The sequence below is a fragment of the Equus asinus genome, chromosome 13 (assembly GCF_041296235.1).
Source record: "Equus asinus isolate D_3611 breed Donkey chromosome 13, EquAss-T2T_v2, whole genome shotgun sequence".
In the NCBI taxonomy this organism is placed as follows: Eukaryota; Metazoa; Chordata; class Mammalia; order Perissodactyla; family Equidae; genus Equus; species Equus asinus.
The window spans coordinates 44,325,903-44,350,054 of NC_091802.1; the positions used below are offsets into that span (position 1 = coordinate 44,325,903).

A 24,152-nucleotide genomic window follows, 5' to 3' on the forward strand; every position below is an offset into this window, starting at 1 on the left:
AGATATGTACATGTGTACACACACACATCTAAGAGATAGAAAATTAAAATGAAAGTAAAAATCTTGATACCTTCTTCATGGCCTGACACTTGGCTGTCTCAGAAAAGCCAATCATCTTATCAGGAGAACAGATCTTGATGAAGGGGAAGTTGGATTCCTCTGCAATCTTCGCAGCTAAAGCCGTCTTCCCACTGTGAGGAGGGCCTGCATAAAGACATGAGCAAGTCAGGGGAAAAAAGCCAACCTAAGCAAAGGGGAATAAAACAAGTTTAAACTTTCATCCACAATGTACTGAGGTTTCAACTAGTTGCTCATTAACATTTCCTGACACAATTTCATGCAGACGTGTTTTCTCTTATTTATTAGCAACTAAACTTAATGAACTGATTAGCATTTCTCAAAAGTATGATGAAATACATTCCTTCTTTCTTTCTCACACAGCCTTAATCTTTCAAACTTCTGGCTAAATATATAAAATGCAAGGGTTTTGCTTCTTAAAGAAAGAGAATGCATTCAAATGCATATCAGTACTTATATTATTAATTCCATCAAATCGTTTGTCTAACAAAAAAAATACAATCTTCTTAGATGATTTTGGGGGCAGGGAAAAACTGCCTTATAGAAGCAAGTGTGGCTTAAAAAGCTAGAATTCCTGGGGCTGGCCCGGTGGCGCAGTGGTTAAGTTCGCATGTTCTGCTTCTCGGCGGCCCGGGGTTCGCTGGTTTGGATCCCGGGTGCAGACATGGCACCGCTTGGCAAAAGCCATGCTGTGGTAGGTGTCCCACGTATAAAGTAGAGGAAGATGGCCATGGATGTTAGCTCAGGGCCAGTCTTCCTCAGCAAAAAGAGGAGGATTGGCAGCAGATGTTAGCTCAGGGCTGATCATCCTCAGCAAAAAGAGGAAGACTGGCAGCAGATGTTAGCTCAGGGCTGATCTTCCTCAAAAAATAAATAAATAAAAAAAGCTAGAATTCTAAAGACTCAAGCCTTCTCACAAAGGTAACCAAATCTAAAAACTTGTCTGTATTTAGACATCTCCTCCTTTTTTACTTCTGTGTAATGGAAGATGTGACCTCTTCCATCCATAAACCAACCAATTCTTCCTTCCCATCTTCTCAGGAACCTGACATTATTGATTGTACCCCTCCCCTATATGTTCCATCTCTTCCTCTTTCTTGAAGGCTTTCTTACAGCATTTAACCATACTCTAGTCTACCTGACAGGTTAATAAACAAAACAAAAAAAACTCCTGGATTTCACACCCCTCAATACTACTCTTTCCTCTCCCTTCAAAATGGAACTTCCCTAAATAATATGCTGGCTGCCTTCACTCTTTCCATCCGTCTTCAAACAAACCCCATGGCTTCCATTCCCATTTGATGGAACAGGCTCCTCACAGGGTCACCAATGACCTCCATGTCACCAAATCCAACACACACTGTATCTGTTGGCCTCTTAGGGATATCTGATACAACTGGTAGCCTTCCTCTTCCTTTAAATACTTTTCTTTTCTTGGCTTCTGAGGTAGCACATTCTCTTTTCTCCTTCTTACCTCTCTGGTTACTGTTGCTCAGTCTCCTTCGTCAACTCTTCCTGCTCTACTTCGTCCTTAAATGTTAACACACCTCAGAGATCAGCTCTAGGCCTCCTTTTCTTCTCAACCTACCACCTTTTTGTAAGTGACTCCTCCACTCCCAGGAATTCAGCAACAGTCTATATACTGACAACTCATAAATGGCTATTGCCAGCCAGACCTCTCTTCTGAGCAACAGACCCACATGACCAATGGGCTACTCAACATTTCCATCCAATTATCCTATAGGAACCCTGAACTCAACATGTCCAAAAGTGATCTCATGATCTCGCTTCCCGAAATCTGCTTAACCACTAGTATTCCCAATCTTAGTTAGTAGAAACCTGGGGATCATGTTTGATACCTCTTCCCATACTCAATCTAGTTACTTAATATTTCTAAGCTTCAGCTTCCCCATCTACAAAACAGGGATAACAGCAGCATCTACCCTCACTGGATTGAAGTGGGTTTTAAATGAGATAATATGTGTAGAGTGTTAGTAGAGTGACTGGCAAAATAAGAGTTCAAAGAATGTTAGCTTAATTATGTTTAGTAATTAATTAATAATAATTTTAAAGTCTCTTTTACTCTACCTGCTAAACATTTCTCAAAATGGTCCACTTATTTTCATCTCCACTCCCACTATGTTACTTCAAATCAAAATTAGCTCTCACCAAGACTAATGCAACTGCTTCTAACCATTGGTCTCTCCCGTATCTTTTTTGCCTCTTCAGTCCAATCTCTATCACAAAGCAGTCATGATGTTTTGAAAATACAAATCTGATCACGTCACTTCACTGCTTAAAACCCTACAAATGGCTTCCCATTGCTCCTCAGACAGAGTCTAAATCATTAACATGGTCTACAAGGCTTTGCATGAACTGACTCTTGTCCACTTCTTCAGTCTCAGGTCTAGCCAATCTCCCTTTCTGTTTCAATATCCTTCCTGCCCAGGGCTTTTTCACATGTTGGTCCGTCTTTCCCAGTTACTTTGCCTGGACAGCTTCTCCTCATCCTTTGGGTCTTGGCTTAATGTGTTTCTCTCAGGGAGCCCTCATCCCCAGACCTTTGGAAGGGGTGGGATTCCCTTGTCCTGTGGACCCACTGTACTCTTCTGTTGTTGTACTAATCATAATTGTAAATAAATAATTTGTGAATAGAATGTTCTTCCCTTTTAGTTTATTTGGTAAAATCCTAACTGATCCTTCAAAGTCTCAATTAAACACCTCCTCCAGCTTTCCTTGGCCACCCCCAGGCAAAATGATTTGCATTCACACACACCTCCACACACATACACCATAGTTAGGAATTTGTTTACATATCTTTTTTCAAAACCAGATTGAACTCTGTGAATGTCTTTGTATTCTCAGCAACTAGTTCAATGCCTAAAACATAGTAAGTACTCAGTGAATATTTATTTAATGGAATCGAGTACTATGTATGTGGTATCATTCAGTCTACTAAGTAACACAAATTTAGATAACAATCCTATAAGAAAACTAGTTGCTGTTAGTTATCAGTAACATTTTACCCCAGGAAAATTTTAATTTGTGCACAATATTGGTGTGTAAACTGGATTACTATTTTCAGATCATGAACAGGTTTAGAACAGAAAATAATTCATGTTTTTGGAATGTGCTAAATGGCTTTATAAAAGTGCTGCTTTTTTTTTTTAAAGATTTTATTTTTTCCTTTTTCTCCCCAAAGCCCCCTGGTACATAGTTGTATATTCTTCGTTGTGGGTCCTTCTAGTTGTGGCATGTGGGACCTCGCCTCAGCGTGGTTTGATGAGCAGTGCCATGTCCGCGCCCAGGATTCGAACCAATGAAACACTGGACCGCCTGCAGCAGAGCGCACGAACTTAACCACTCAGCCACGGAGCCAGGCCCCAAAAGTGCTGCTTTTTTAAAAAACTTTTAATGCCATCTTGTCATTCTTTCTCACCTTCCAAAAGGACGCTAACCAATGGAGTACGGTCACTGTTTTTAGTCTGCTGAACCAGCAGCTCCCCATCGTCTAGAACTCGAGTAACTGGATCACCCCATTTGATGATACCATTCATAATGTAACTTGCATAATCCTCTTGGTTTGTGCCAAATGCCTATGGAGGAAAAGGATAGTTTAAAGCATTTCGAGCATTACTTTTAAAAACTAAAATATTTAAAGATATAAAAGATGAGTAATAATTCCTACAGGCTAAAAGTGTAATATCCCATATTAATGTAAAAAGCCTGACAAGCCAAAAATAAAAGCTGTTTTACAATTTCTCATTTAACTTTTTACCCACTGGGGGTGGGGGCTGCTTTGGGTGACTTAATGGAATAAAGCAATAGATTCTAGGCTCAGATTCTACTAAAGGCCAAGCCCTTGTAATCCCTGAGAAAGGGTAGGTTCCAATGTGCTTGTTTCTGTAAACAGTAAGCAGGTTGTGGTCCTCTGTTAAGCACAAAGAGAAAAAGAGATTACGGATTTAGAAATTAGAAACAGTTGGCTCAGCAGACAAAGATACTGTTCTAACACTGACTGTACGTGTCATGGATTAAAATGGGAATATGAAATGGTAATGAGGAAATCTTGGTATGGTATCTTGAAATGGTAATGAGGAGGTCTACATCAGCTTGGTGGTAGGTTTGAAATGGCACCAAAAACATTAAGTAAATAAGTGGCACCAAGGTGAGCATATATGTGTAAATACAAGATTTAGAATGAGGTAGAAATGAGCAGCTGTAATAAAAGATTTAAGGGTTAGAAAAAGGAAATAAAAGCAATTATTATATATAATAATTTTATTTGTGCTCACTATATATTGGAGCTTAAATCACATCCCTCTTAATTTTCAACTTCTAATCTTAAATTGTAACTCCCAACAAACCAGCTGCTAAAAGTAGTCAGTAACGTTAGTACTTAGTTACTTAACTGAATTGTATTTTCATAAGGTTTACAGGAGAATAAATGAGTAGGAAAATACAACCCAATGTAACATAGCAGTCACATATCTTGAGAATTTCAAACTTTTAAAAATTATCACATCCCTCAAAAAGTCAATTTTTCATTACGTGACATACGGAATAATTGTAACAGTTCTCTAGAAGCTGCACCTCACAGAAAGTCATTCTTTGTAATACTTTCTCTAAACAGTATACAGTGGTCTCACTACTCTATTACTTTGCCACCAAATCATTTTTCAGACCACTCTCTGGTCCTTCCATACATTAGTCCTTTGATTCTTGAGTACAGAGGAAAGTCCTATTCCCTGGTCTGGATATGGTAAATTCAGTGGTCCTGTAAAAAGTTATAAAGGAGGAGCCTAATAAATACTGGTTGAATGGCTGTTGTAGGAAATATGTAGATTGGCTGGCTTTTGTCTTTAATTATTTCAGGTATACACTCTAAGCCTCACAGCAGCAGCTTTAAGATGCCTGAACCAGGAAACAGTGACCCTACCAGGCTACACAATATGTATGAATCTTCCCTATTTATCCTGTCATTTCATTTTTAGACCCTTGGAATAAATAAAATAAGTTATTACTTACTTAAGTTATTTTAGTTTCCCCTTCCTCGAAGCCAAATTATTATTTATTTACTTGATTTAATTTTTTTGAGGTAACATGGATTTATAACATTATATAAATTTCAGGCGTACACCACTGTATCTCGACTTCTGTGTAAACTATATTGTGTTCACCAGCAAAAGTCTAGTTTCCATCTGTCACCATATGTAGCCCTGTACCCCTTTCACCCTCCCTCTACCCCTTTCCTCTCTGGTAACCACCAATCTGTCTCTGTATCTATGTGTTTGTTTGTTGTTGTTGTTGTTATTTATCTTCTACATATGAATGAAATTACATGGCATTTGTCTTTCTCTGACTTATTTTGCTGAGCATAATACCCTCAAGGTCTATCCATATTGTCTCAAATTATCTGTCATTAGAAAATCTTGGAATAGATCAGTTAGACTGGGCTCTAATATTTTGCTAACTCTTACAAATGACAACAGCAAAAGATTAAACCATTTCCATTTGAAAGTAACTATTCTATATTTCAAAGTCACAATAGTCATAAAGTAGACAGGGCTAAAACAAATCGATTTTTGTCTTTAAAGGAGATACTGGCAACAAATAATTATTGTCAAGAATATATATAGAACTTATACATATCAAATAAAAATAAAGAATAAACAATACAACAGAAAAACAGGAAAGAGACATGAACAGCATTTCAGAGGACACTCATATGGCCATTAAGCATATGGAAAAAAGCTTAACTTCATAAGTAATCAGTGAAATGCAAATCCAGACCAAAATGAGATCCCATTTTACATCCAACTTAAGGGGAAAAATTAAGTCTAACAATAAGTGTCAGTTCTAGAGGACGCAGAGTAACAGGATCTCTTTTACATTTGGGGACAGTGTTTATTGATTCAACACTGGGAAAGCAGTTTGAAATTCTTCAGTCTGAAGCTGGACATTCATATACCCAACAACTCAGCAATTTTATTCCTAAATATATATCTAAGAGAAACTCGTTCAAGAATGTTTATAGCAGCATTTATTTGTAATAACAAAAAACTGGTAACATTCCAAATGCCCAATGATAGGAAAATAGATAAATTGTGGTAGTCACACAATGGAATGCTACTAAGCAATGAAAATGAAAGATGTACAGCTACAGGAAATCATTTGGATGACTCAGTAATAAAATAGGTAAGAAAATAGCAAGTCCCAGAAAATTACATACACCATATCTTATTCTAGACACCATGTGGACTAATGACAACAGTGTGGCAAGAACTGAAGATTAAGATTAATCCAATTCTGTACACCCGAGGTCCATTTAGGAAAGAAAAACAAACATACACAGCTCTTTAAGAGGCCTTTCTACAATTTGTTTTTGTACTGATATAGGACTCCAAACAATGGTTACTCAAACATTAGTGGTTGTTTTTATAGGAAAATGGGTTAATGAACGTAAACTGTATTCTAAAGTTCCAACTATGACTGTTGAGGTTTGAGTACATTTTAAGAAAACTGACATCTTTTTCTTAAAGGCCACCTAGGATTGTGAAGAGTCTTAGAAATTATAGCAGTTAGAAGAACTAGAGGTATTGAGAAAGAAAAAGGCATGCTGTAGAAGTGGTTGAGGAAAGAAAGAGAGAAATGAGAGTTAACTTTAAATATCATAATAACTAACATATGGAGGATGGATGAATTAGGATGAATTTAGGTTTCCATAGCTTCAGACTGTATAAGAACTAATGAGAAAACTAATTCGAGTTCAATATAAAGAACTAATAATTAGAAAGTCTCAAAATTGAATGGTCTGCCTTATAAGATGGTGACTTTCCTATCATGAGAAATATTTCAGTAAGTATTGGTTAGTTACTGCCATCAGAGTTACTGTACAGATGTTTCTTATATTGGACACTTCCAATACTGAGATTTTCTGATTTTTTAAAACTACATATGCTATAACCGTCCATAATACTAGGTGAGATGGCACTTATTTTTCTCCTGAATTATTATTGGTTTTTTGGCTTATACATCACTCAATATTCATACTCACTGGTTTGATATCATTCTCCAAAGAAGCAAGGAAGTCTCCTCTTGTCACCTGCAGGCTCTCTGCTTTCTCCATGTCCACTTCCACTTTAGTACTGGCCTAATTAGAAATGAAAACAAAATCTAAGGACTTCCAAGATTTAAGCATATCTTCAGCCGAGGAAATAACACCTGAAGACTTAAAAAGCATAATTTTGCAGACAAAAAACATCTCTCCCAAATTCACAAACATATATTCTCTTTGCCTGAACAACTGCACTTCTGTGAACTTATCCCATAAATATATTCACAAATGTACGCAAAGTTACATGTACCAGGATACTGGAATAGCAAAAGACTGGAAGCAAATTAAATGTCCAGCAAGAGAGTACCAGTTAAGTAAATTATGACACATCTGTACCAAAGAACATTGGACGGCCATTTTTCCAAAATGAGGCAAAAGGAGGAGAAAATACATGCAGACGGTCTCTTAAGAACAGTGGTTCTCATCCTTGGCTGCACATCAGAATATCCTCTCGAGCCTTTAGAGCTTATTTAGGTGCCCAGCCCCACTCCCTTCAGGATTTTGATATAACAAGTCCAGCAGAGGGTCCGGACACTTATATTTTTATAAAATGCTGCAGGTAATTCTGATGCTCCATCAGGTTCGAGGACCATTACTCTAGGAGACTAAGGATCTAAAACTTTCACTTGTATTCATACTTTGTACTTGAGAATCGATGTGCCAGCTGCAAATATTCTGCTACTGCACCTGGCGCTAACACTCAGAACAGACATCTGGAGTAGCATCAAGGCTTTTATCAGCACTTGGAGCTGCCTGGACCTGATGAGTGATTGAGACACCAACACATTTTTTAATGCGAGTGGGCTCACTCCCAATACCATAAGGCAAGTGAGTCTAATTTTTAAAATGGTACTTTAGTTTCCTAAAAAGTAGCTTAAAAAAATCTGACTACAAAACAAAAGTATGTTAAGCAACATCAACCTTCCATCGATGATTATAAAACATGAGTCATGTTCCTTTAGGAACAGACTGCTGAGACAAACAAAATAGACATTTTTTTAAAAGTCAGCCTTATGGGATAACAATAACTGTGTCAGGAAACTGGATCAAGATGGCAAACAGAACACATTTATTTATCTTCCTTCCTGTCCCAAATTTCAAGAAATGACAGAAAGTGAGAGAGAAAAGTTAAAAAGCATGGAAGATATATCCAGAAGTTTTAACACTGATCTAAGAGGAGTCTCAGAAGGAGAAAAGAGAAAGAATGATAAAGAAAAAACAATAAGACAGAAGAAAAAAATTTTTCCACTGCTAAAGAAAGGTATGTCTTTGCAGTTTAAAGTGTTCAATGAATGCCAATGAGGCTAAATGAAAAGAAACCCACATCTGTCTAGACACACTGTTGTAAACTTTCTGAGCACCAAAGATAAAGAGAAAGTCCAAGAATATTTTTGAGAGACAAAAACAGGTTACCCTGCAAAGGAACCAGAGGAAATCTGGCATGGTACCTCTCATGGTAACACTAGAAACTAGAAGACAGACGTAACCATGTCTTCAAAAATACATCTGGCTATTTCTACCCTAGAAAATGATTCTCATATGTACACAGGGAGCACAGGCGAGCATTTTCCTAACAGTATTATGCACTGTTCTAGGCGCTAGAGACATACCTGCAAGTAAAACAAAGTTCCTGCCCTTATGGATCTCACATTTTAAATTATGTTGTAATATTCTAGAATACTATGCATTTGTCCAAAATAGTGAAGACTTAAATATACTAATATGGAAAACTATCCAAGACAAATTGTCAAGGGAAAAATATAAATTGCAGTACAATTCCACTGATGTTTTTGTTTTTTAAAGCACATATGTATATGAATGAAAATGTGAAGGAAACAGACTATAAAGGTATATCCCAACTGCTGGTGACCTCTGGAGAGGGAAAGGCAAAGGGTGTCAGCAAAGGTCTTTCCCACTTTTCCCAATATACTTTAGAATCCTTAAGTCTTCTACAAAGAGAATGTGTTCATGTATGATTTCTATATTTTTAAAAAGAAAGTTAACAAGTAACATTTAAATAGACAAAATATTCTACCTACATAAAGAGACAATTAGCATTTAAATTCTTAATAGGGCTTTCATTGGCACATATTAGCCATTCAATAAATATTAATCACATGTATTTGACATTTCTAAGTAAAAAAAAAAAAAAAAAAAAGGAAATGGTGTTACAGGAAACACACAAACTCCACGAAAGAATTATGATGCTCTGTTCTTAATATATAAATTTCTACAGTGCTTTGCCGTTTATAAAGTATGTTTATATATATTAGCTCCTTTTATCATACCCATTATCAATCACTTTATCTGTATATAAGCCTGGAAGTTTTTTTAAATTAAGAATAAGGGTAATTTAATTAAGGGTAGATATACGATTTAGTTTTCCAGGTAATCTTATATAAAGATTTTAAAGTCTGATTAAAACTTTTTGACATATCTAAAAGGTGTAAACTCTCAGGTGAAAGTGAAGTGAGCTCTGACGGAATCATATTAAAACCCCAATGAAGCTACCTGCCTCACCTCTCTATACAGCCCTAAGCTTTTACTATAACTTTTTTTGTATTTTGATTTCCTCTTATAGTGAAACTGAAATCAAATGATAAAAACATATAGCAATATGAAGGGAAAATCTTGTCTATATTTCAGTGTTTGCCAAAAAATATGACAGATTTCAGGACTGAAGCTGGTGTGAAACTTGTCTTTTTACTATCAGGAAAGGACTCATTCAATGAATTAAAAGTGAATTATGATGGGGGCTGGCCCCGTGGCCGAGTGGTTAAGTTCGCGCGCTCCGCTGCAGGCGGCCCAGTGTTTCGTTGGTTCGAATCCTGGGCGCGGACATGGCACTGCTCGTCAGACCACACTGAGGCAGCGTCCCACATGCCACAACTAGAAGGACCCACAACGAAGAGTGTGCAACTATGTACTGGGGGGCTTTGGGGAGAAAAAGGAAAAAAATAAAATCTTTAAAAAAAAAAAAAAGTGAATTATGATGGCTGGGGGAGAGTTATTTTACAATAAATTGATTTTAGGCACTCCAGGAATTTTAGAAATTACCTAATTATAAACAATCAATATTACAATTGTAAATTATTCCTGTCTATTCATTAAAATATGTTTTCTAAGGACTTCTCTTAACTTTTTACTATTTTATCAAAATCATAAAATCTTAAAAAATCTACAATTCTCAATTTTTGCTCATTCAGAAACCTTTTCTCATTTGTCTGAATTAGTGCAATTTTTTTTTTCATTTTATTTATAATGGCTAATCAATATAGAAGAGGCAACATCTTTCACCTTATACCTGCAGAAACTAATAAACTTGTATTTCAACACCAGCAAATATCAAGTGGTCACCCTTAAATTTCATAACCTTTTAAATCTGACCTTTCAAAGTTCTTATCATTCCTCTTAAATTAAGGGTAGAATGACTTTAATCAATCAAAATTCTATACAAATAAGAAATAATTTTATTGAAATTCTGCAAACATAAATCAGAGCTTTGATTCAGCTGTCAAGTATTTGTGTGTGGGTCCTCAATTTATTTCCTTATAATAGGTTAGAGTAGAAGAAATTTGGGTTATGAATCTTCTCTACCTGAAGCAGAAATTCCTTTCAAGATAAAAACAACCAAATGTCACATGAATTTTAGTTGACCACAAACATGGGCTCAAGTACAAATGACATGAACATCAGGTGTTTATGACTGGATTTTTCCACTTGTCTCAGAAAACCTGAAAAAACAGTTTCACAGGGAAGACTAGTTTAGTCCACTGGACTCTGTTTAAGCCTACGTCTTTTAAAAAGGAAGCAAAATAACACTAATAGTGGCTTTTTATAATACAAAGAAAGAGCATCATAACAAACAGTTGAATGTTGGGTATAAGTTCCTTAAAAATTTTAAATCTTAAGTTTCAAATTACATACTTATTCATCAATCTCTACTACTAAAACTAGGAACATCTACAGCAATGGGAACTCTAAAACTGTATGCCTTTTGTTCACCGGATGAGGAGTCTTGCTGGGAAAACAGTGTTTAAAGACCTCCTGACAGGTGCTGGCCCGGTGGCTGAGTGGTTAAGTTCGCGCGCTCCGCTGCAGGCGGCCCAGTGTTTCGCCGGTTCGAATCCTGGGCGCGGACATGGCACTGCTCGTCAGACCACGCTGAGGCAGAGTCCCACATGCCACAACTAGAGGAACCCACAACGAAGAATACACAACTATGTACCGGAGGGCTTTGGGGAGAAAAAGGAAAAAATAATAAAAAATCTTTAAAAAAAAAGTTAGTGATCAACTAACTACATTTTAAAGACCTCCTGACAATGCAGTTTTTAAAAATGCAGAAAAGGAAATAAATGTTAGTACTATTTCTTTTTGGGGGGTGAAGCTAGTTTCTTAGACATCTTTCCTTTATATGTACAGAGTCCCTTGCATTAGGTATTCCACAGATACTGTAAAAAAATAAAGTTATTTGGTATAAAAGGAGTTGATCACAAGTCAATATGCATCACCTGAAGTTTAAATTAAAGATAATTCAACCACACGGAAAAAGTGAGGAAAATAATGTCCACTATTTGCACTACTTCTTACTTGCAAATTTGAAAGATAATATATTCTGCACAGTGGTAATTAATATTTTAGCTTTATAATTAAAAAAATTATAACTGCAAATAGTCAACAAAGGTCAGAAACTGAAAAGTCAGATGTTGAAAAGGATGTCTATGGTATCCTCTCAAATCAGCCAATAATAACAAAAATGGAAATGACTAACATTTATATAGTTTGTAAGGTACTTCCACGTACAGTATTTGATTTCATTTTCACAAAAACCTGATGAAATAGGTAGTTATTTCCCCTTGACAGATCAGAAACAAAAAAGTGAAATAACTGTAATGCATAACCACCCTTTGTGACTATAAAATCCATGATCTTTCCACCATTCCTCACTGCCTCATGTGTAGATAAACCCAATACATGCTTAAAGAAAGCAGGTTTCTTAGTGAGACAATGGCTTAGAGGCATTTTGGGATAAGATTATGGTGGTAAAGATGACAAATGACTAAATAAGAGAAAAATCTGGTGGCTAATGCATTTGAAAAATCTGATAACTAATAAACTTTTGTGGATTATATCAAGAGCACTGATGTGGTCTGAAGTGAAAGATTAGGATGGTGGGGAGCAATTTTCACACCATTTACACAATTTCTTTTTTGAAGTCACCATCACTTCTTACTAAGACATTTCTCATGGCAAGGAGAAAGAATGAATGAATGAAATGAGTGGATCCATTCTCTAAAGCATCCAATACTATATTCTCATACTACCCAGATCTTTGGCATTCTTTTTTTTTTATGCAGCAGTACTAGTAGCCTCCTCCCACTGGGTATCCAGTATTTTAAAGAGGTTTTTCTTACCACACTGTCCAAAGTGGCTTCCTCCAGTATGGCACTTTTGAGGTAGAACAAAGTCACTTCTAGTATGTAGGGAAATTATGACCTATGAATACAGTTTGATTCAGAAACGTCTATCAGTTTACTAATTTAAAAAATATTCACTAACCATCTACCATGTTCTCAGCATTTAGACTTATTTGAGATACTGTGGGAGATTCAGAGATGAATAAGACACAGACTTAAAGGCTACAACAGGGGTTGACTAACTTTTTCTCTGAAGGGCCAGACAGTAAACATTTAGGCTTTGTGGGTCATGCAGCAGGCTCTGCAAATATACTCAACTCTGCCACTGTAGCACGAAAGAAGCCATTGACAACATGTAAATGAATGGGTGCGGTTGTGTTCTAAAAATAAATTTATAAAAATAAAAGTAAAATAAAAAAATAAAATAAATAAATAATAAAGTAAATAAATTCATGGGGTAGAGCAGCTCTTGGTTTAGACTCTTGACTGTTGGTTTAGAGCCACTGATAGGAGGTACCCAAACAACTAGGACATACTCAACCTAATGGTTCAGCTTTTATTATTTCCTGCACGACTTGTTATACTACACGAACTGTTGTATCCCCTCTCTTGCGTCGCCAGCTCCACTCCCCTAAATACTCCACTCGATACAGCTGCCAGAGCGAGCTTATGTTTTAACACTGTCGCTGCTATTCTTAAAACTCTTCAATGGCTTAGCACTACTCACAGAAAAGAAGTCCATACTTCTTCAAACAGTATAAAAGCCTCTTTGTGTTCCATCCCCCTTTAGTCTCCTGACTTATCCCCCACAATGTCTCTCTCTACCTCCCCTCCCCTACCTTTTATGTTGAAGCAATACTGAATACCCTAACACACCATGCTATTCTGTGTCTGTGTTCCTTAGTGTATGTTTTTCCTTCTACTTAAAATGCCCTACCCCACCAAGAGGTACATCTACCCAGAAATTCCCCTGTTTGTCTCTGCTGACAAGCTGACCACATCCGACACATTTTCACTTCCTTACCTTGCATATACTTTCTATGACTGCATGTGGAGGATTAGACTGCGAGCTGCTCAAGGACAGGCAATTGACTCCTTTGCAGTTGTAGCATTAACCCCTAGCATAGTGTCTGGCATATAGTAAGTGCTAAATAAATACATTTGCAACCAAAGTCAACTGAAGGTATCATAAATGATACTTTACCGTTTCAAGGAGAAAGAGAACACATCATTCTCAAATGGGAGAATCAGAAAAAGTTTGAAGAAAGTAGCAGCATATGAACCAGATATTGAAAAGATATGTAAACACAGAGAGTAAAGGCTCTCAGTGAAGTGCGGGAAAAAAAATAGCAACAGCAGAGAAGTGAAAAAATAAGCTAATATCTGATGACCGGTGACTATTTCACTTTGGCTAAAGTGTATGGAGCACAATCGGGAACACATCTTGAAAGGCCAGTTTACAGTAAGATCAAAAAGGACCTTAAAGACCAGGCTAAGAAGTTTATACTTTGTTCTGTAGACAATGGTGAGTCACTGAAAGTTTCTTAAGGGTAGAATGGTATGAAACAGGAAGACTGATCAAACAGAAGGTAGGTAATGGCAATGAGAAATGAAAGATACTACCAACACAGAACAGGCAAAATTTGGCAAATAACTTGATGTAGGACACAGCAGAGAGGTAGGAATCAAAGAGAATCCTGAAATTTTAAGCCTGGGAAATTGGGATAAACAAGGAGATAGGAGCAGGAAGGAAACGGGGGGGGGGAAAAAGACAGAAAGAAATAGCAAGTTTTGTTTTGGAATATTAAATCCGAGACCCGATAAAACATCCAGGTGGAGGTGTTTAGTATACATCTGAAAGTGGGAGAAAGATGCTCTCAAGAGATGAGATGGGGGCCGGCCCTGTGGCTGAGTGGTTGCGTTCTCGCGCTCCACTTCCGTGGCCCAGGGTTTCGCCAGTTTGGATCCTGGGCGTGGACATGGCACTGCTCATCCAGTCACACTGAGGCGGCGTCCCACATACCACATCTAGAAGGACTCACAACTGAAAACATACAACTACGTACCGGGGGGCTTTGGGAAGAAAACGGAAAAATAAAATCTTAAAAAAAAAAAAAAAGATGAGACAAATTTCTGGGAGTCATCTATCTACGGGTGAAACCTGAAGAGAAGAAGGAATGGTAAAGGGTCAAATGCACTTTATCAAGCTTTATTTACCAAAATAAAAGTATCCTGGTATGTATTTCTACCACAGTATCAATCACATTATTGTACTAATTTGCAAACATGTCCATTTCCCTGACTCTGAATTCCTTGAAGGAAGAGGTCTGTTTTATTATCTTTGTGTCTCCAGCTTAATACCTCGAAAACAGCAGGTATTTTTGCTGAATGAAGCAGCCCCCATAGTTCTAGCATGTAGAAAATCCAACTTTCTATGACATGTTACAACTCCACACGATAAGACTTAAGAAAATTCTGCAAAATCTTCATCTTCACATGTCTGTTATCAGATGGTGGCAACTTAAGGTAGATGTGTCAGAGGTTACCATGGGGCAGATGACACCATTACCTTTTTTCTGGTTACTCTGAAGATTTAGCAGTTGACAGTTAAATTCCTATTTCTTTTACCATGTCTCTTCGTCAAAAGTTAGCATTACCCTAGCCCTTGGTATGCTTGAATGGGAAGAGAAAGAATACTGGCAGAGATTTACAGGGCTGCAGACTCCTCATCTGTTGGTTGCTCTTACTGACCTTTATGTGTCTGTTCATAGCAGTGGACTGTGCTGCTCGCACCAGACCCTCCAGTTCAGCACCGCTGAAATTCTTGGTCTCTACAGCCAGCTCTTTAATGTCTACGTCAGCAGAGAGTAAGTGATGCCCTCTCATCCTTGCTGTGTGGATGTGAAGGATCTGTAGTCGGCCTTTCTCATCTGGTAAGCCTGATAAAATTGAAAATAAAATGGAGATTATTCTAATCCTAATGCTTCTCTTATAGGTACTGAAGCATGTAAACATCTGCGTCTCATGATATACAACTTTTCTAACAACATTAAGTTATATGACTTTGCTCCTGCTAATGAACTCTAAACATGCCCCCGCGCCCCCTCAGTGACAGATCTGCTTACCTATCTCCATTTTAACTTCCAGTCTTCCAGGTCGAAGGAGAGCCTCATCTATCAGATCTGGTCTGTTGGTCATTCCTGAGCATGGATGTTAAACCAAAACAACATACCAATGATCAGAGTTCAAAAATAACATAAAATGTCCCTTAAGTATATGTAAGAATAGTAATTTCCCTGATAAGCTAAGAGGACATTTTATAAAAGTCAATAGAAATGGAAATAGAAAAGTCAATAGAAAACCAATTATTCTCAAATAAAAACAACATTTGTTCTTTTTTTTGTTTCTACATGGGACTTGATCATTTTTTTATTAATTCATTTTTTTCAGATGCACATCATAATATATTTCGAATTCTGTTGGATTGCATCATGTTCACCACCTCCCCTCACGTGTGAGCCTAATCATCACTTTTGCCCACCTTCCTCCCCCACATCATTCGTTCTTGATCTGTTCTAACGAGAATACCTAGAGACTTTGCTTTAGAATTTCACTACTGTACAAGCCAATGAAACATAAATGTAATGCAAACTTCAAGTATTTAAAAAGAAGATTTAAGGTTCAGAGAGGGTAGGTAACCTGTCAAAGCGAGAGAGAGGCAATGTGAACATGATCTGTCTGATCCCAAAGCCCCTTCCCTTTCTCGTAGGCCAATGGTTTTCAACCTTCACAGACACAAGAAGTTTCATGTTTTTTTTTTTTTTCAAAAGCCATGTTAAGAAAAGCTCAGTACATAAAACAGCTAAAAGAAGAAGTTATAATCGGATGCGTGATCTGAAGCTCACTCCTCGGCCCTCAGAGACCCTGGAGGCCTACAGGACCAGACTGAAAACCACGCATCACATCGTGCTGCCTTTTCATCTGTGAGCTATAAGCTTAAAGCCATAGTCACTAAAACCCATCTTCTATTTGTTCTATTAAGGTTAGACGTTAAAATAGTCAAACTCTTTAATATCACTTGATTCTAATTTGGAAACATTGGCAAAATAGTGTAACTACAACCTACATAGATCTTAATTCAGAACCTCTGTGTCTAATGTTCTTGAAATCATAGTAGTTTTCTTAAAGCAAACATACCAATGACTAAGATGTTGTTCAGCTGCTCTACCCCATCAATTTTGGACAGTAACTGGTTGACGACAGTGTCATGAACTCCTGTGCTACCAGCCATGCTCCCTCTCTGCTTGCAGATGGCATCAATTTCATCAAAGATGATGATGTGCAAACCACTGTTCGCACCAAGCTAATAAGGGAAAAAATTATATTAAAGGTCATAATTTGAATATATTATTAAACAAACTAATCAAAAAAGCAAAACAAAGCTTTCCACAGATTGACTTTGCTCCATTTTGACTAATAAATATATCAAGTATAACCACAGTTGTTGCCCTCTCAAAGGTGTTGGAACTGCATTCTCAGAATTCTGGAAACTGAAAAGGCATTCCAGAACCTCATATCTAATAACCATAAAACAAAAATACATGTTATGTGCTGATGAAAGTGAAGAGGCCATCAAATAACTAACTGTTCATTTACATACATTTCTTATTTCACTATTTGAAAGAACTCTTGCACTTATCAGATCCATTTCTTAAGTCAGTGAATGGCAACTCCCTCCCATTTTCCCTGAGTTTTGGTGAAAGGACTGCCCTAGAATCAGTAGGTTTAACATTTGTTTGTCATATTATACAGCTAAATGGTAAGTCCATCCAGAGATCAACTGGGAATTGGGCAAATGCGGGAAGGAAATGAATCTGATTCATATTTAGTTATATCATATGGAAAGATTACTTCTTAACAGTAAAGAGAGAACAGAGAGACAGTTTATAAAAAGAACACAGTGGAGGGGGTGCTGTTTCTTCTGCCTCATGATTTCTGTTTTAGTTTATTGGATATAGAGTCATCATTAAAAGAAATTAGTTTACATATTTTGAACCTTTAATAGAGGCAAATACTTTTAAAGGCTAATAATTCACTAGGTTAAGTTAACATGGACCTTCTAACAATTTAGATAATGAAGTCTCTTCTTAGGAACCAAAGGGGGAAGTGCACTCTATAAATTTTCTTTTTTATTAATAACAAAGAACATTAGGGATTTACAAAACAAAACAGGTGAAAATGAACATAACCTAAGTATGACAACATACGGATAAATGATGGGCATAGTGAGATTCAGGATTATATATGGTTGGTATTCATTAAAACTCTGGCAAGGATATAATCTTTTTTTTAAAAGAGTCTTTTTTTTCACTTTATTATAAAAGTATTACATGTTTACTGAGCAAAAGTTGTAAAACAAATAGAAATAAGCCAAAAATGTATTATACTCCATAAAGATAAATGCTGTTAATATTCCGCAGATTTATTTCTGTACTTTTAATTTATTTTACTTAAAAAACTCTCCACATCTTATATTCTCTTGAACACTGTTATTTGAAAACAATTTAAAATTGTTATTTTCGTTTCTAATTACAAAATACATGATCATTAGAGAAAATTTGGAAAAATACCAAAAAACGTAAAGAAATCAGTCACCCAAAATTCAACTAGCTAGAAACAACTAATATTATTAACTTGATGCTATCTAAATAGCTTGTATCCTCTTGTTCAGTCCAGATATTATCTTAAATGCTTTCCCATGCCTATAAATACAACTATACACTACGGTTTTTAATGGCTCCATAATACCTCCTTGTGTGACTGATTTCACAGTTTAACTCCCCTACTGCACATCAGTTCCTTACTTTCAAATATTCAAGAATGTCTAAGTTTTTAGTATTATATATGTTGTTGCAACGAACATTTTTATACTCAAATCCTTGACAATATATATGATTACCTCCTGAAGGCAAATTGTTAGGTTAAAAGGTATGTTGAGTATTTTAAGGCCCTTGAAATAAGCTGTCAAATACATTTCCAGAAAGGTTTTATACTTTATTTCTCACCACAGTATATGACAGTGCATATCTTGATATATCTTCACAATGAATATTAGAAAAATTAAAAAAATAATTTCCAACTTGATAGATGAACAATGGTATTTTTAAATTATTTTTAAAAGGTATTTGTCTAATTACTGAAGAGACTGGCACTTTTTTAAATCATATTTTTTACCATTGGTAATTTTTCTTTTATTAATTGTTCATATCCTCTGCACATTTTTCTGCTAGGATTTAAGAAATTTTCTTACGGATTTATAAAATAATTACTTATATATTAAGGGTATTATTAAATTTGTTTTAAATATTTTATCCCATTTTGCCATTTGTCTTTTATTTATGGTAGATTTTTGATAAATGGAAGGGTTTTTAAAATTGTGTTTTTACCATTTAAATAGCCAACATTATCAATTTTTATTTTTATGATGTTTTCCACTACTTTTACCCTTAAAATCCTCCCCCATTACAGACACTGATGGTCACCTATATTTTCTTCTCTTTCAAATTTTTACTTTACATGTAATTGTTTAATCTATCTGGAGTTTATTTTTACAAGTAAAGTAAGAATCCAAGTAATTTTCCTTCAAATAGTTAACTAACTGACCCAATCCAGTTGACTAAATTATCCTTTCTTCATTGATTGAGACGGCACTTTTTTCAGGCTTTATATTTTTATGTATGCTAGATTATTACCAGTTTTGACTGGAATTAGATTAAATCTCTGAATTAGTTTAGGAAGTACTAATATCTTTATAACATCTTCAGTTCTTAAGAATATGTCTCTCCAATTAGTCAAGTCCTTTATGTCTCCCAATAAAGTTTTGTAGTTTCTGTCATATAAATTTCTTCATAAAGATTCTTAAGTATTTATGTTTTTTGTTTGCAACTGTGAATGGAATTTTTCCATTATATTTCAGAAACAATATGTATGAAGAAACTGTATTAATTTTTGTATATTTATTTCATATCTGGCTACTTTACTCTCTTATTTATAACATCTAAGATTTTTTAGTTGATTCTTTTGAATTTTCTAGGTTCACAATCATATCGTCTACAAATAGAACTTTGTGTCCTCCTTACTAACAGGTGTACTTGTTTTTGTGTGTGAGAATTTCTTCCTGAACAAAGACATACAGAAGGAGAGAGACAGGGCCTAACAGATAAGAATTTAGAAGCATGGAGGGTCACCTCAACAAAAGGCTCAGAGGCAATCAGGGTCCTATAATAGGGATAATAAACAGAACTTACAGTACTATCACAACAGGGAATAAAATCCAGAAGCAGGCCTTTCTATTGAAACAGAGAAGATCACCAAAGGATTTGCAAAAGGAGAATGCTCTTTATGTAAGATGATTTTAATCCTGACTTTAGGATGAACAAGGAGAAGTATGGAGTTGGAAGGTAAGTGAGAAATAATGGTACATAAATGAGGTAAACAGAATCTGTAAGAGAGTTTTTACATACTGTGTAAAACTACGTAGAGGGTGACCAACTATGATCCCATTCATACGACTTTCTCAAAAAGACAAAACCATAGGGATGGAAAACAGGTAAGTAGTTACCAGGAATTATTAGCAAAGGAGAATGACCATAAAGGGACAACATGGGGGAATTTTGGGGGGTGAGGTAAACGTTCTGTATCTAGATTTTGGTGGTGGTTACATGAATCTATACATGTGTTAAAATTCATAAAATTGTACACCAAAAAGTCAGTTTTACTTCTTAATAAGTAAAAAAACAAACAAAATATCTTATAATACTTACACTCTATTATGCATATTTGGATTATTGTTCATTCTTTAATGCAATTCTATGCAAGATGATAGTCATGTGTTCATCAAAGTTTCTAAAATTTAGGGGTTTTTTTAATGAACATTACATACAAATTGTTCTCCTTCTACAAATGTTTTAAAATCTAAATTCAAATCTGAAAAAAATTAACAATTTCTCAATATCATATTTATTGAACAGATGTCTGATCTGTTCAATAATCAGCTTGCTGCTTAAAAAAAATTCAACACCAAAAACTATTCATCTTTCTATCTGTAGAAAAGACTGAGAATGAGGAATCAGAACTACAACCTTAGCTTTGCAAACATATCTATATAGTAGGATATTAATTCTTGCCATCTTCAGTCCAAAACAAGGACATTCCTGTTTGCAACTGAAAAACTGTGAGATTCTACATTATTTTTATTATTATTTTTTCCCTTTCATGTCAGATGGGTAATGTGCCGATGTTGTCACAATGGCTGAGGGGGGCACATCTCACACAATAGTGTGAATCCCCATCATCACGCTTATGAACTACAAAAGGATCTACGTTATTTTTAAAAGACATTTTAATTCAAGGTTGTCTACCAATACAGCATGAAACAAAAAGCTGCTATAATGTATGAATTTTGCTGTGAATGTGCCTTATGTTGCCACTGGAGTCATGACTTCCTTCTCAGTCCAACCTCAAAAATCATCTATGTGGAAGGGAAGCCAGAGACAATAACAACACTGTGTTTGATTAAATGATCACAGGAGCAATCTGTCCTAAACATAATTCAGTACAATTCTGGCCTTTTCAGAACCTTACTAATCTCGTGACCTGTCATCAAGTCCCTTCCTCCAACCTAGTCAGTACAATAACATCAATTTTTACAGGCGTCTTACTTAAATAAAGGCAAGTTCTTATAGCAATAAATTAGGAATTAGGTAAGGAGGATGTCAAGATTAATGTTCACAGATTAACATAGCTGAATCATCAATAAACCCTTTCCCAAAGAGTTTAAATTTCCACAATGCAAGCTTCTTCAGTTCACTGGCTTCTAGCTCTGCAAAGTCTTCCCCCATAGAAACAGAGCTGATGCTGTTGAGCCCCTGGCAACAGCCTTCAAAACAGCTGTTCTATATTTAACTAGTGTGACCTATATGCAAGTGTTCATCTCTGTCAGCCTGGACTGTCCAGAATCATAGAGGTGATGCTTTTCTTTATTATGCAACACATAAAACCTTCCACGGGGTCGTTAGCTGAATATATCAAGCTACTTCTGGATGTAAGGATTGAGAAAGGTGTAACTGCAAAGACTGGCTATGACTAATATCTACCTAGAAAGTCTCTGCCAACTCAGTTTTATCATTAATAGTGTCATATTTAAACTGTTTGCAAGTTTAAAGACAGCACCAAAGACATCTTTGCAGCCATGTGGAAACTATCACAACAGATTTTATAAAATGCTTCTTTATAGGGCATTGTAGCTCACCCGCACCTAGTGTTTAATCCTCAGTATACCATTAGGGTCCATTAGACACAACTTCACTTTTTACGTTTCTCTGTTGAGCACTTTTAACTGTTTATAAAGATAGATATCTCAAGAGTTTTTTCTTTCTTAGAAGTCTTCCACAGAACAGAAAGGAAAATATATTTTAAAAAATAGAATAAAACTCATTCTAACTTGCAATTACCATATGGGTCCACTGGATCTTTTTTATAGATCTAAGATCTATTATGCTATTTCAATATTCTAGAAATTACGTCATCATTACTCATCAATTATTCCCAACAATGCTAAGATTAAAATAATAAGAAAATGCAAGAATGATGAAATTGCTTAGAAGAATGATGCAATAGTGAAATAAATATCACTATGACATCATCCTTCAGTTTTCTTATTGTGTTGCCCAAAGTTCTGTCTCACCTTTCAAGAAGGTATAAAAGAAGTCTGGAGACACCATCTACTTTTGCCTGATTCGAGCTTTAATTGAACACAATTGAGAAGTCAGATTTTTTAATTTCCTGGCCATAATGGCAAAGAAAACAAAATTGACAGAGGAAGATATTTCACAATTATTAGATGAATCCAAAGTTAAATGCAAAGCATGAGATAGCAGCACTTGAGACTAATGAAGATGGTGAAATTTATCATTATAAGTAAAATCTCAGACTATGTGCCTTCAGATGATGCTATCTTACATAAATTTTCTCAAATTCAAGAATGAATGAAAAATATATTTCTAAGGACAAAAAGAAAATAGAGCATTTTTATACAATTACTTATTCAACAAAAAGTCTTCATTGTACAATACTTTGTGACAAGAAACTAGGCCATCTCATTTTTCTAAAAGGACACACGACAGTATTCTTTCATGTTTTTATTTCACTTGTGCATCAAAATTTCCTTGATATAGTTTCTAAGTTAGACAGGTGCTGAAGGCTGGTATCAAAGAGATGATCAGAAGAAACAGATGATAAAGACATTAAAAAATTTGATTGACTATTCTAAAAGGTATATATAAATCTAAAAATAAAAAAATGTTTTGCAATTATGGAGCTTTTTGTGACCATCCTCTCTTCAACAAAATTATGAGCCAAGGATTTAAAAAAAATTCTTCAAGTATTGTGTCTTGACAACGCAAGCATAAGAAGAGGAACCAGGGGCCTGGACCCATGGCCAAATGGTTGAGGGTGTGCACTCTGCTTCGGCGGCCCAGGGTTTTGCAGGTTGGGATCCTGGGCACCAGCTTAGCACCACTCATCAAGCCATGCTGAGGCGGCGTCCCACACACTATAACTAGAAGGACCTACAATTAAAATATACAACTATGTACCGGGAGACTTCGGGGGGAAGAAGAAGAAAAAGACTGGCAATAGATATTAGCTCAGGGCCAATCTTAAAAAAATTAAAAAAAAAAAAAAAAAACCAGAGGCAATGATAAGCTAGAATGTATTACAGATGTATTTGAAATTTAGAATAAGTATGTTCAAGTTCATGCATGACAAGTGATGAACAGTTAGTTACATTCAGAGGTTTCTGCTAATTTTGGTTATATATATGTGTGTATATATATGTATATGTATATATGTGTGTGTGTGTGCCTGTTTAAAACCGGGAAAATATGAAATAAAAATTGTTTGCTATATTTAAGCTCTTATTAAATAATTGCATAGTCTTTCACTTCCTTTTATTCTTACATTCGTAAATTATTTGTAAAATAACTTTAAAATAATTTTTAAAGAGAGTTCTTTCAACCCAGATAGTAAATGGTGATGACTATTTTTCTTGGTATACTGTATGTTAAAAAGATACTCGAGGCAGGAAATATTGTAGTATTAAGGATGACCTGTAAAACTGAACTGCTTCTGGGACTGTCTGAAGAGTTGAGATCGGTTATTAGACTTGCACCAATCCAACAGGAAGCATGCCTGCTAGAACCCATGTGGCTGAGATGGCCGAGACTGGAACATGAACAAGAACTTAACGGGATGCAAGGAAGCAGGGGAGAAAACTACCTTGTGTAAAACTGAACCAATTAAGCACCCAAGAGCAGACTTGAAGCATTAAAAGGGTTGTTATAATGGCAATGTTTAAAATTTATTTTTACCGTCAACAAAACTATGAAAAAGTAGGAAATGACAGGGTAAATTAGATTTAGTTAAGCTTACTAGATTAATATATATATTTGATGTTATTATGTTTCTGAGTGTTACTCATA

General features: G+C 35.7%; 1 protein-coding gene and 1 non-coding gene across 3 annotated transcripts in view; both read right to left on the reverse strand.

Moving 5' to 3' along the window:
- Nucleotides 1-24,152, reverse strand: part of NSF (N-ethylmaleimide sensitive factor, vesicle fusing ATPase) — a 143,246-nt gene that overhangs the window by 40,033 nt on the left and 79,061 nt on the right. For both annotated transcript variants that reach the window (XM_044744838.2, XM_070483414.1), the window contains exons 10-15: nucleotides 16,810-16,975; nucleotides 15,738-15,812; nucleotides 15,364-15,551; nucleotides 7,136-7,231; nucleotides 3,518-3,674; nucleotides 71-204 (exon numbers count right to left, since the gene is read on the reverse strand). In XM_044744838.2, coding sequence (XP_044600773.2) covers nucleotides 71-204; nucleotides 3,518-3,674; nucleotides 7,136-7,231; nucleotides 15,364-15,551; nucleotides 15,738-15,812; nucleotides 16,810-16,975 — 816 coding nt within the window. The remainder of the gene's footprint in view (nucleotides 1-70; nucleotides 205-3,517; nucleotides 3,675-7,135; nucleotides 7,232-15,363; nucleotides 15,552-15,737; nucleotides 15,813-16,809; nucleotides 16,976-24,152) is intronic.
- On the reverse strand, nucleotides 20,888-20,990 carry LOC123276517 (small nucleolar RNA U13). The gene has a single exon (XR_006513022.1). It is a non-coding gene; the product is annotated as a small nucleolar RNA U13 (small nucleolar RNA).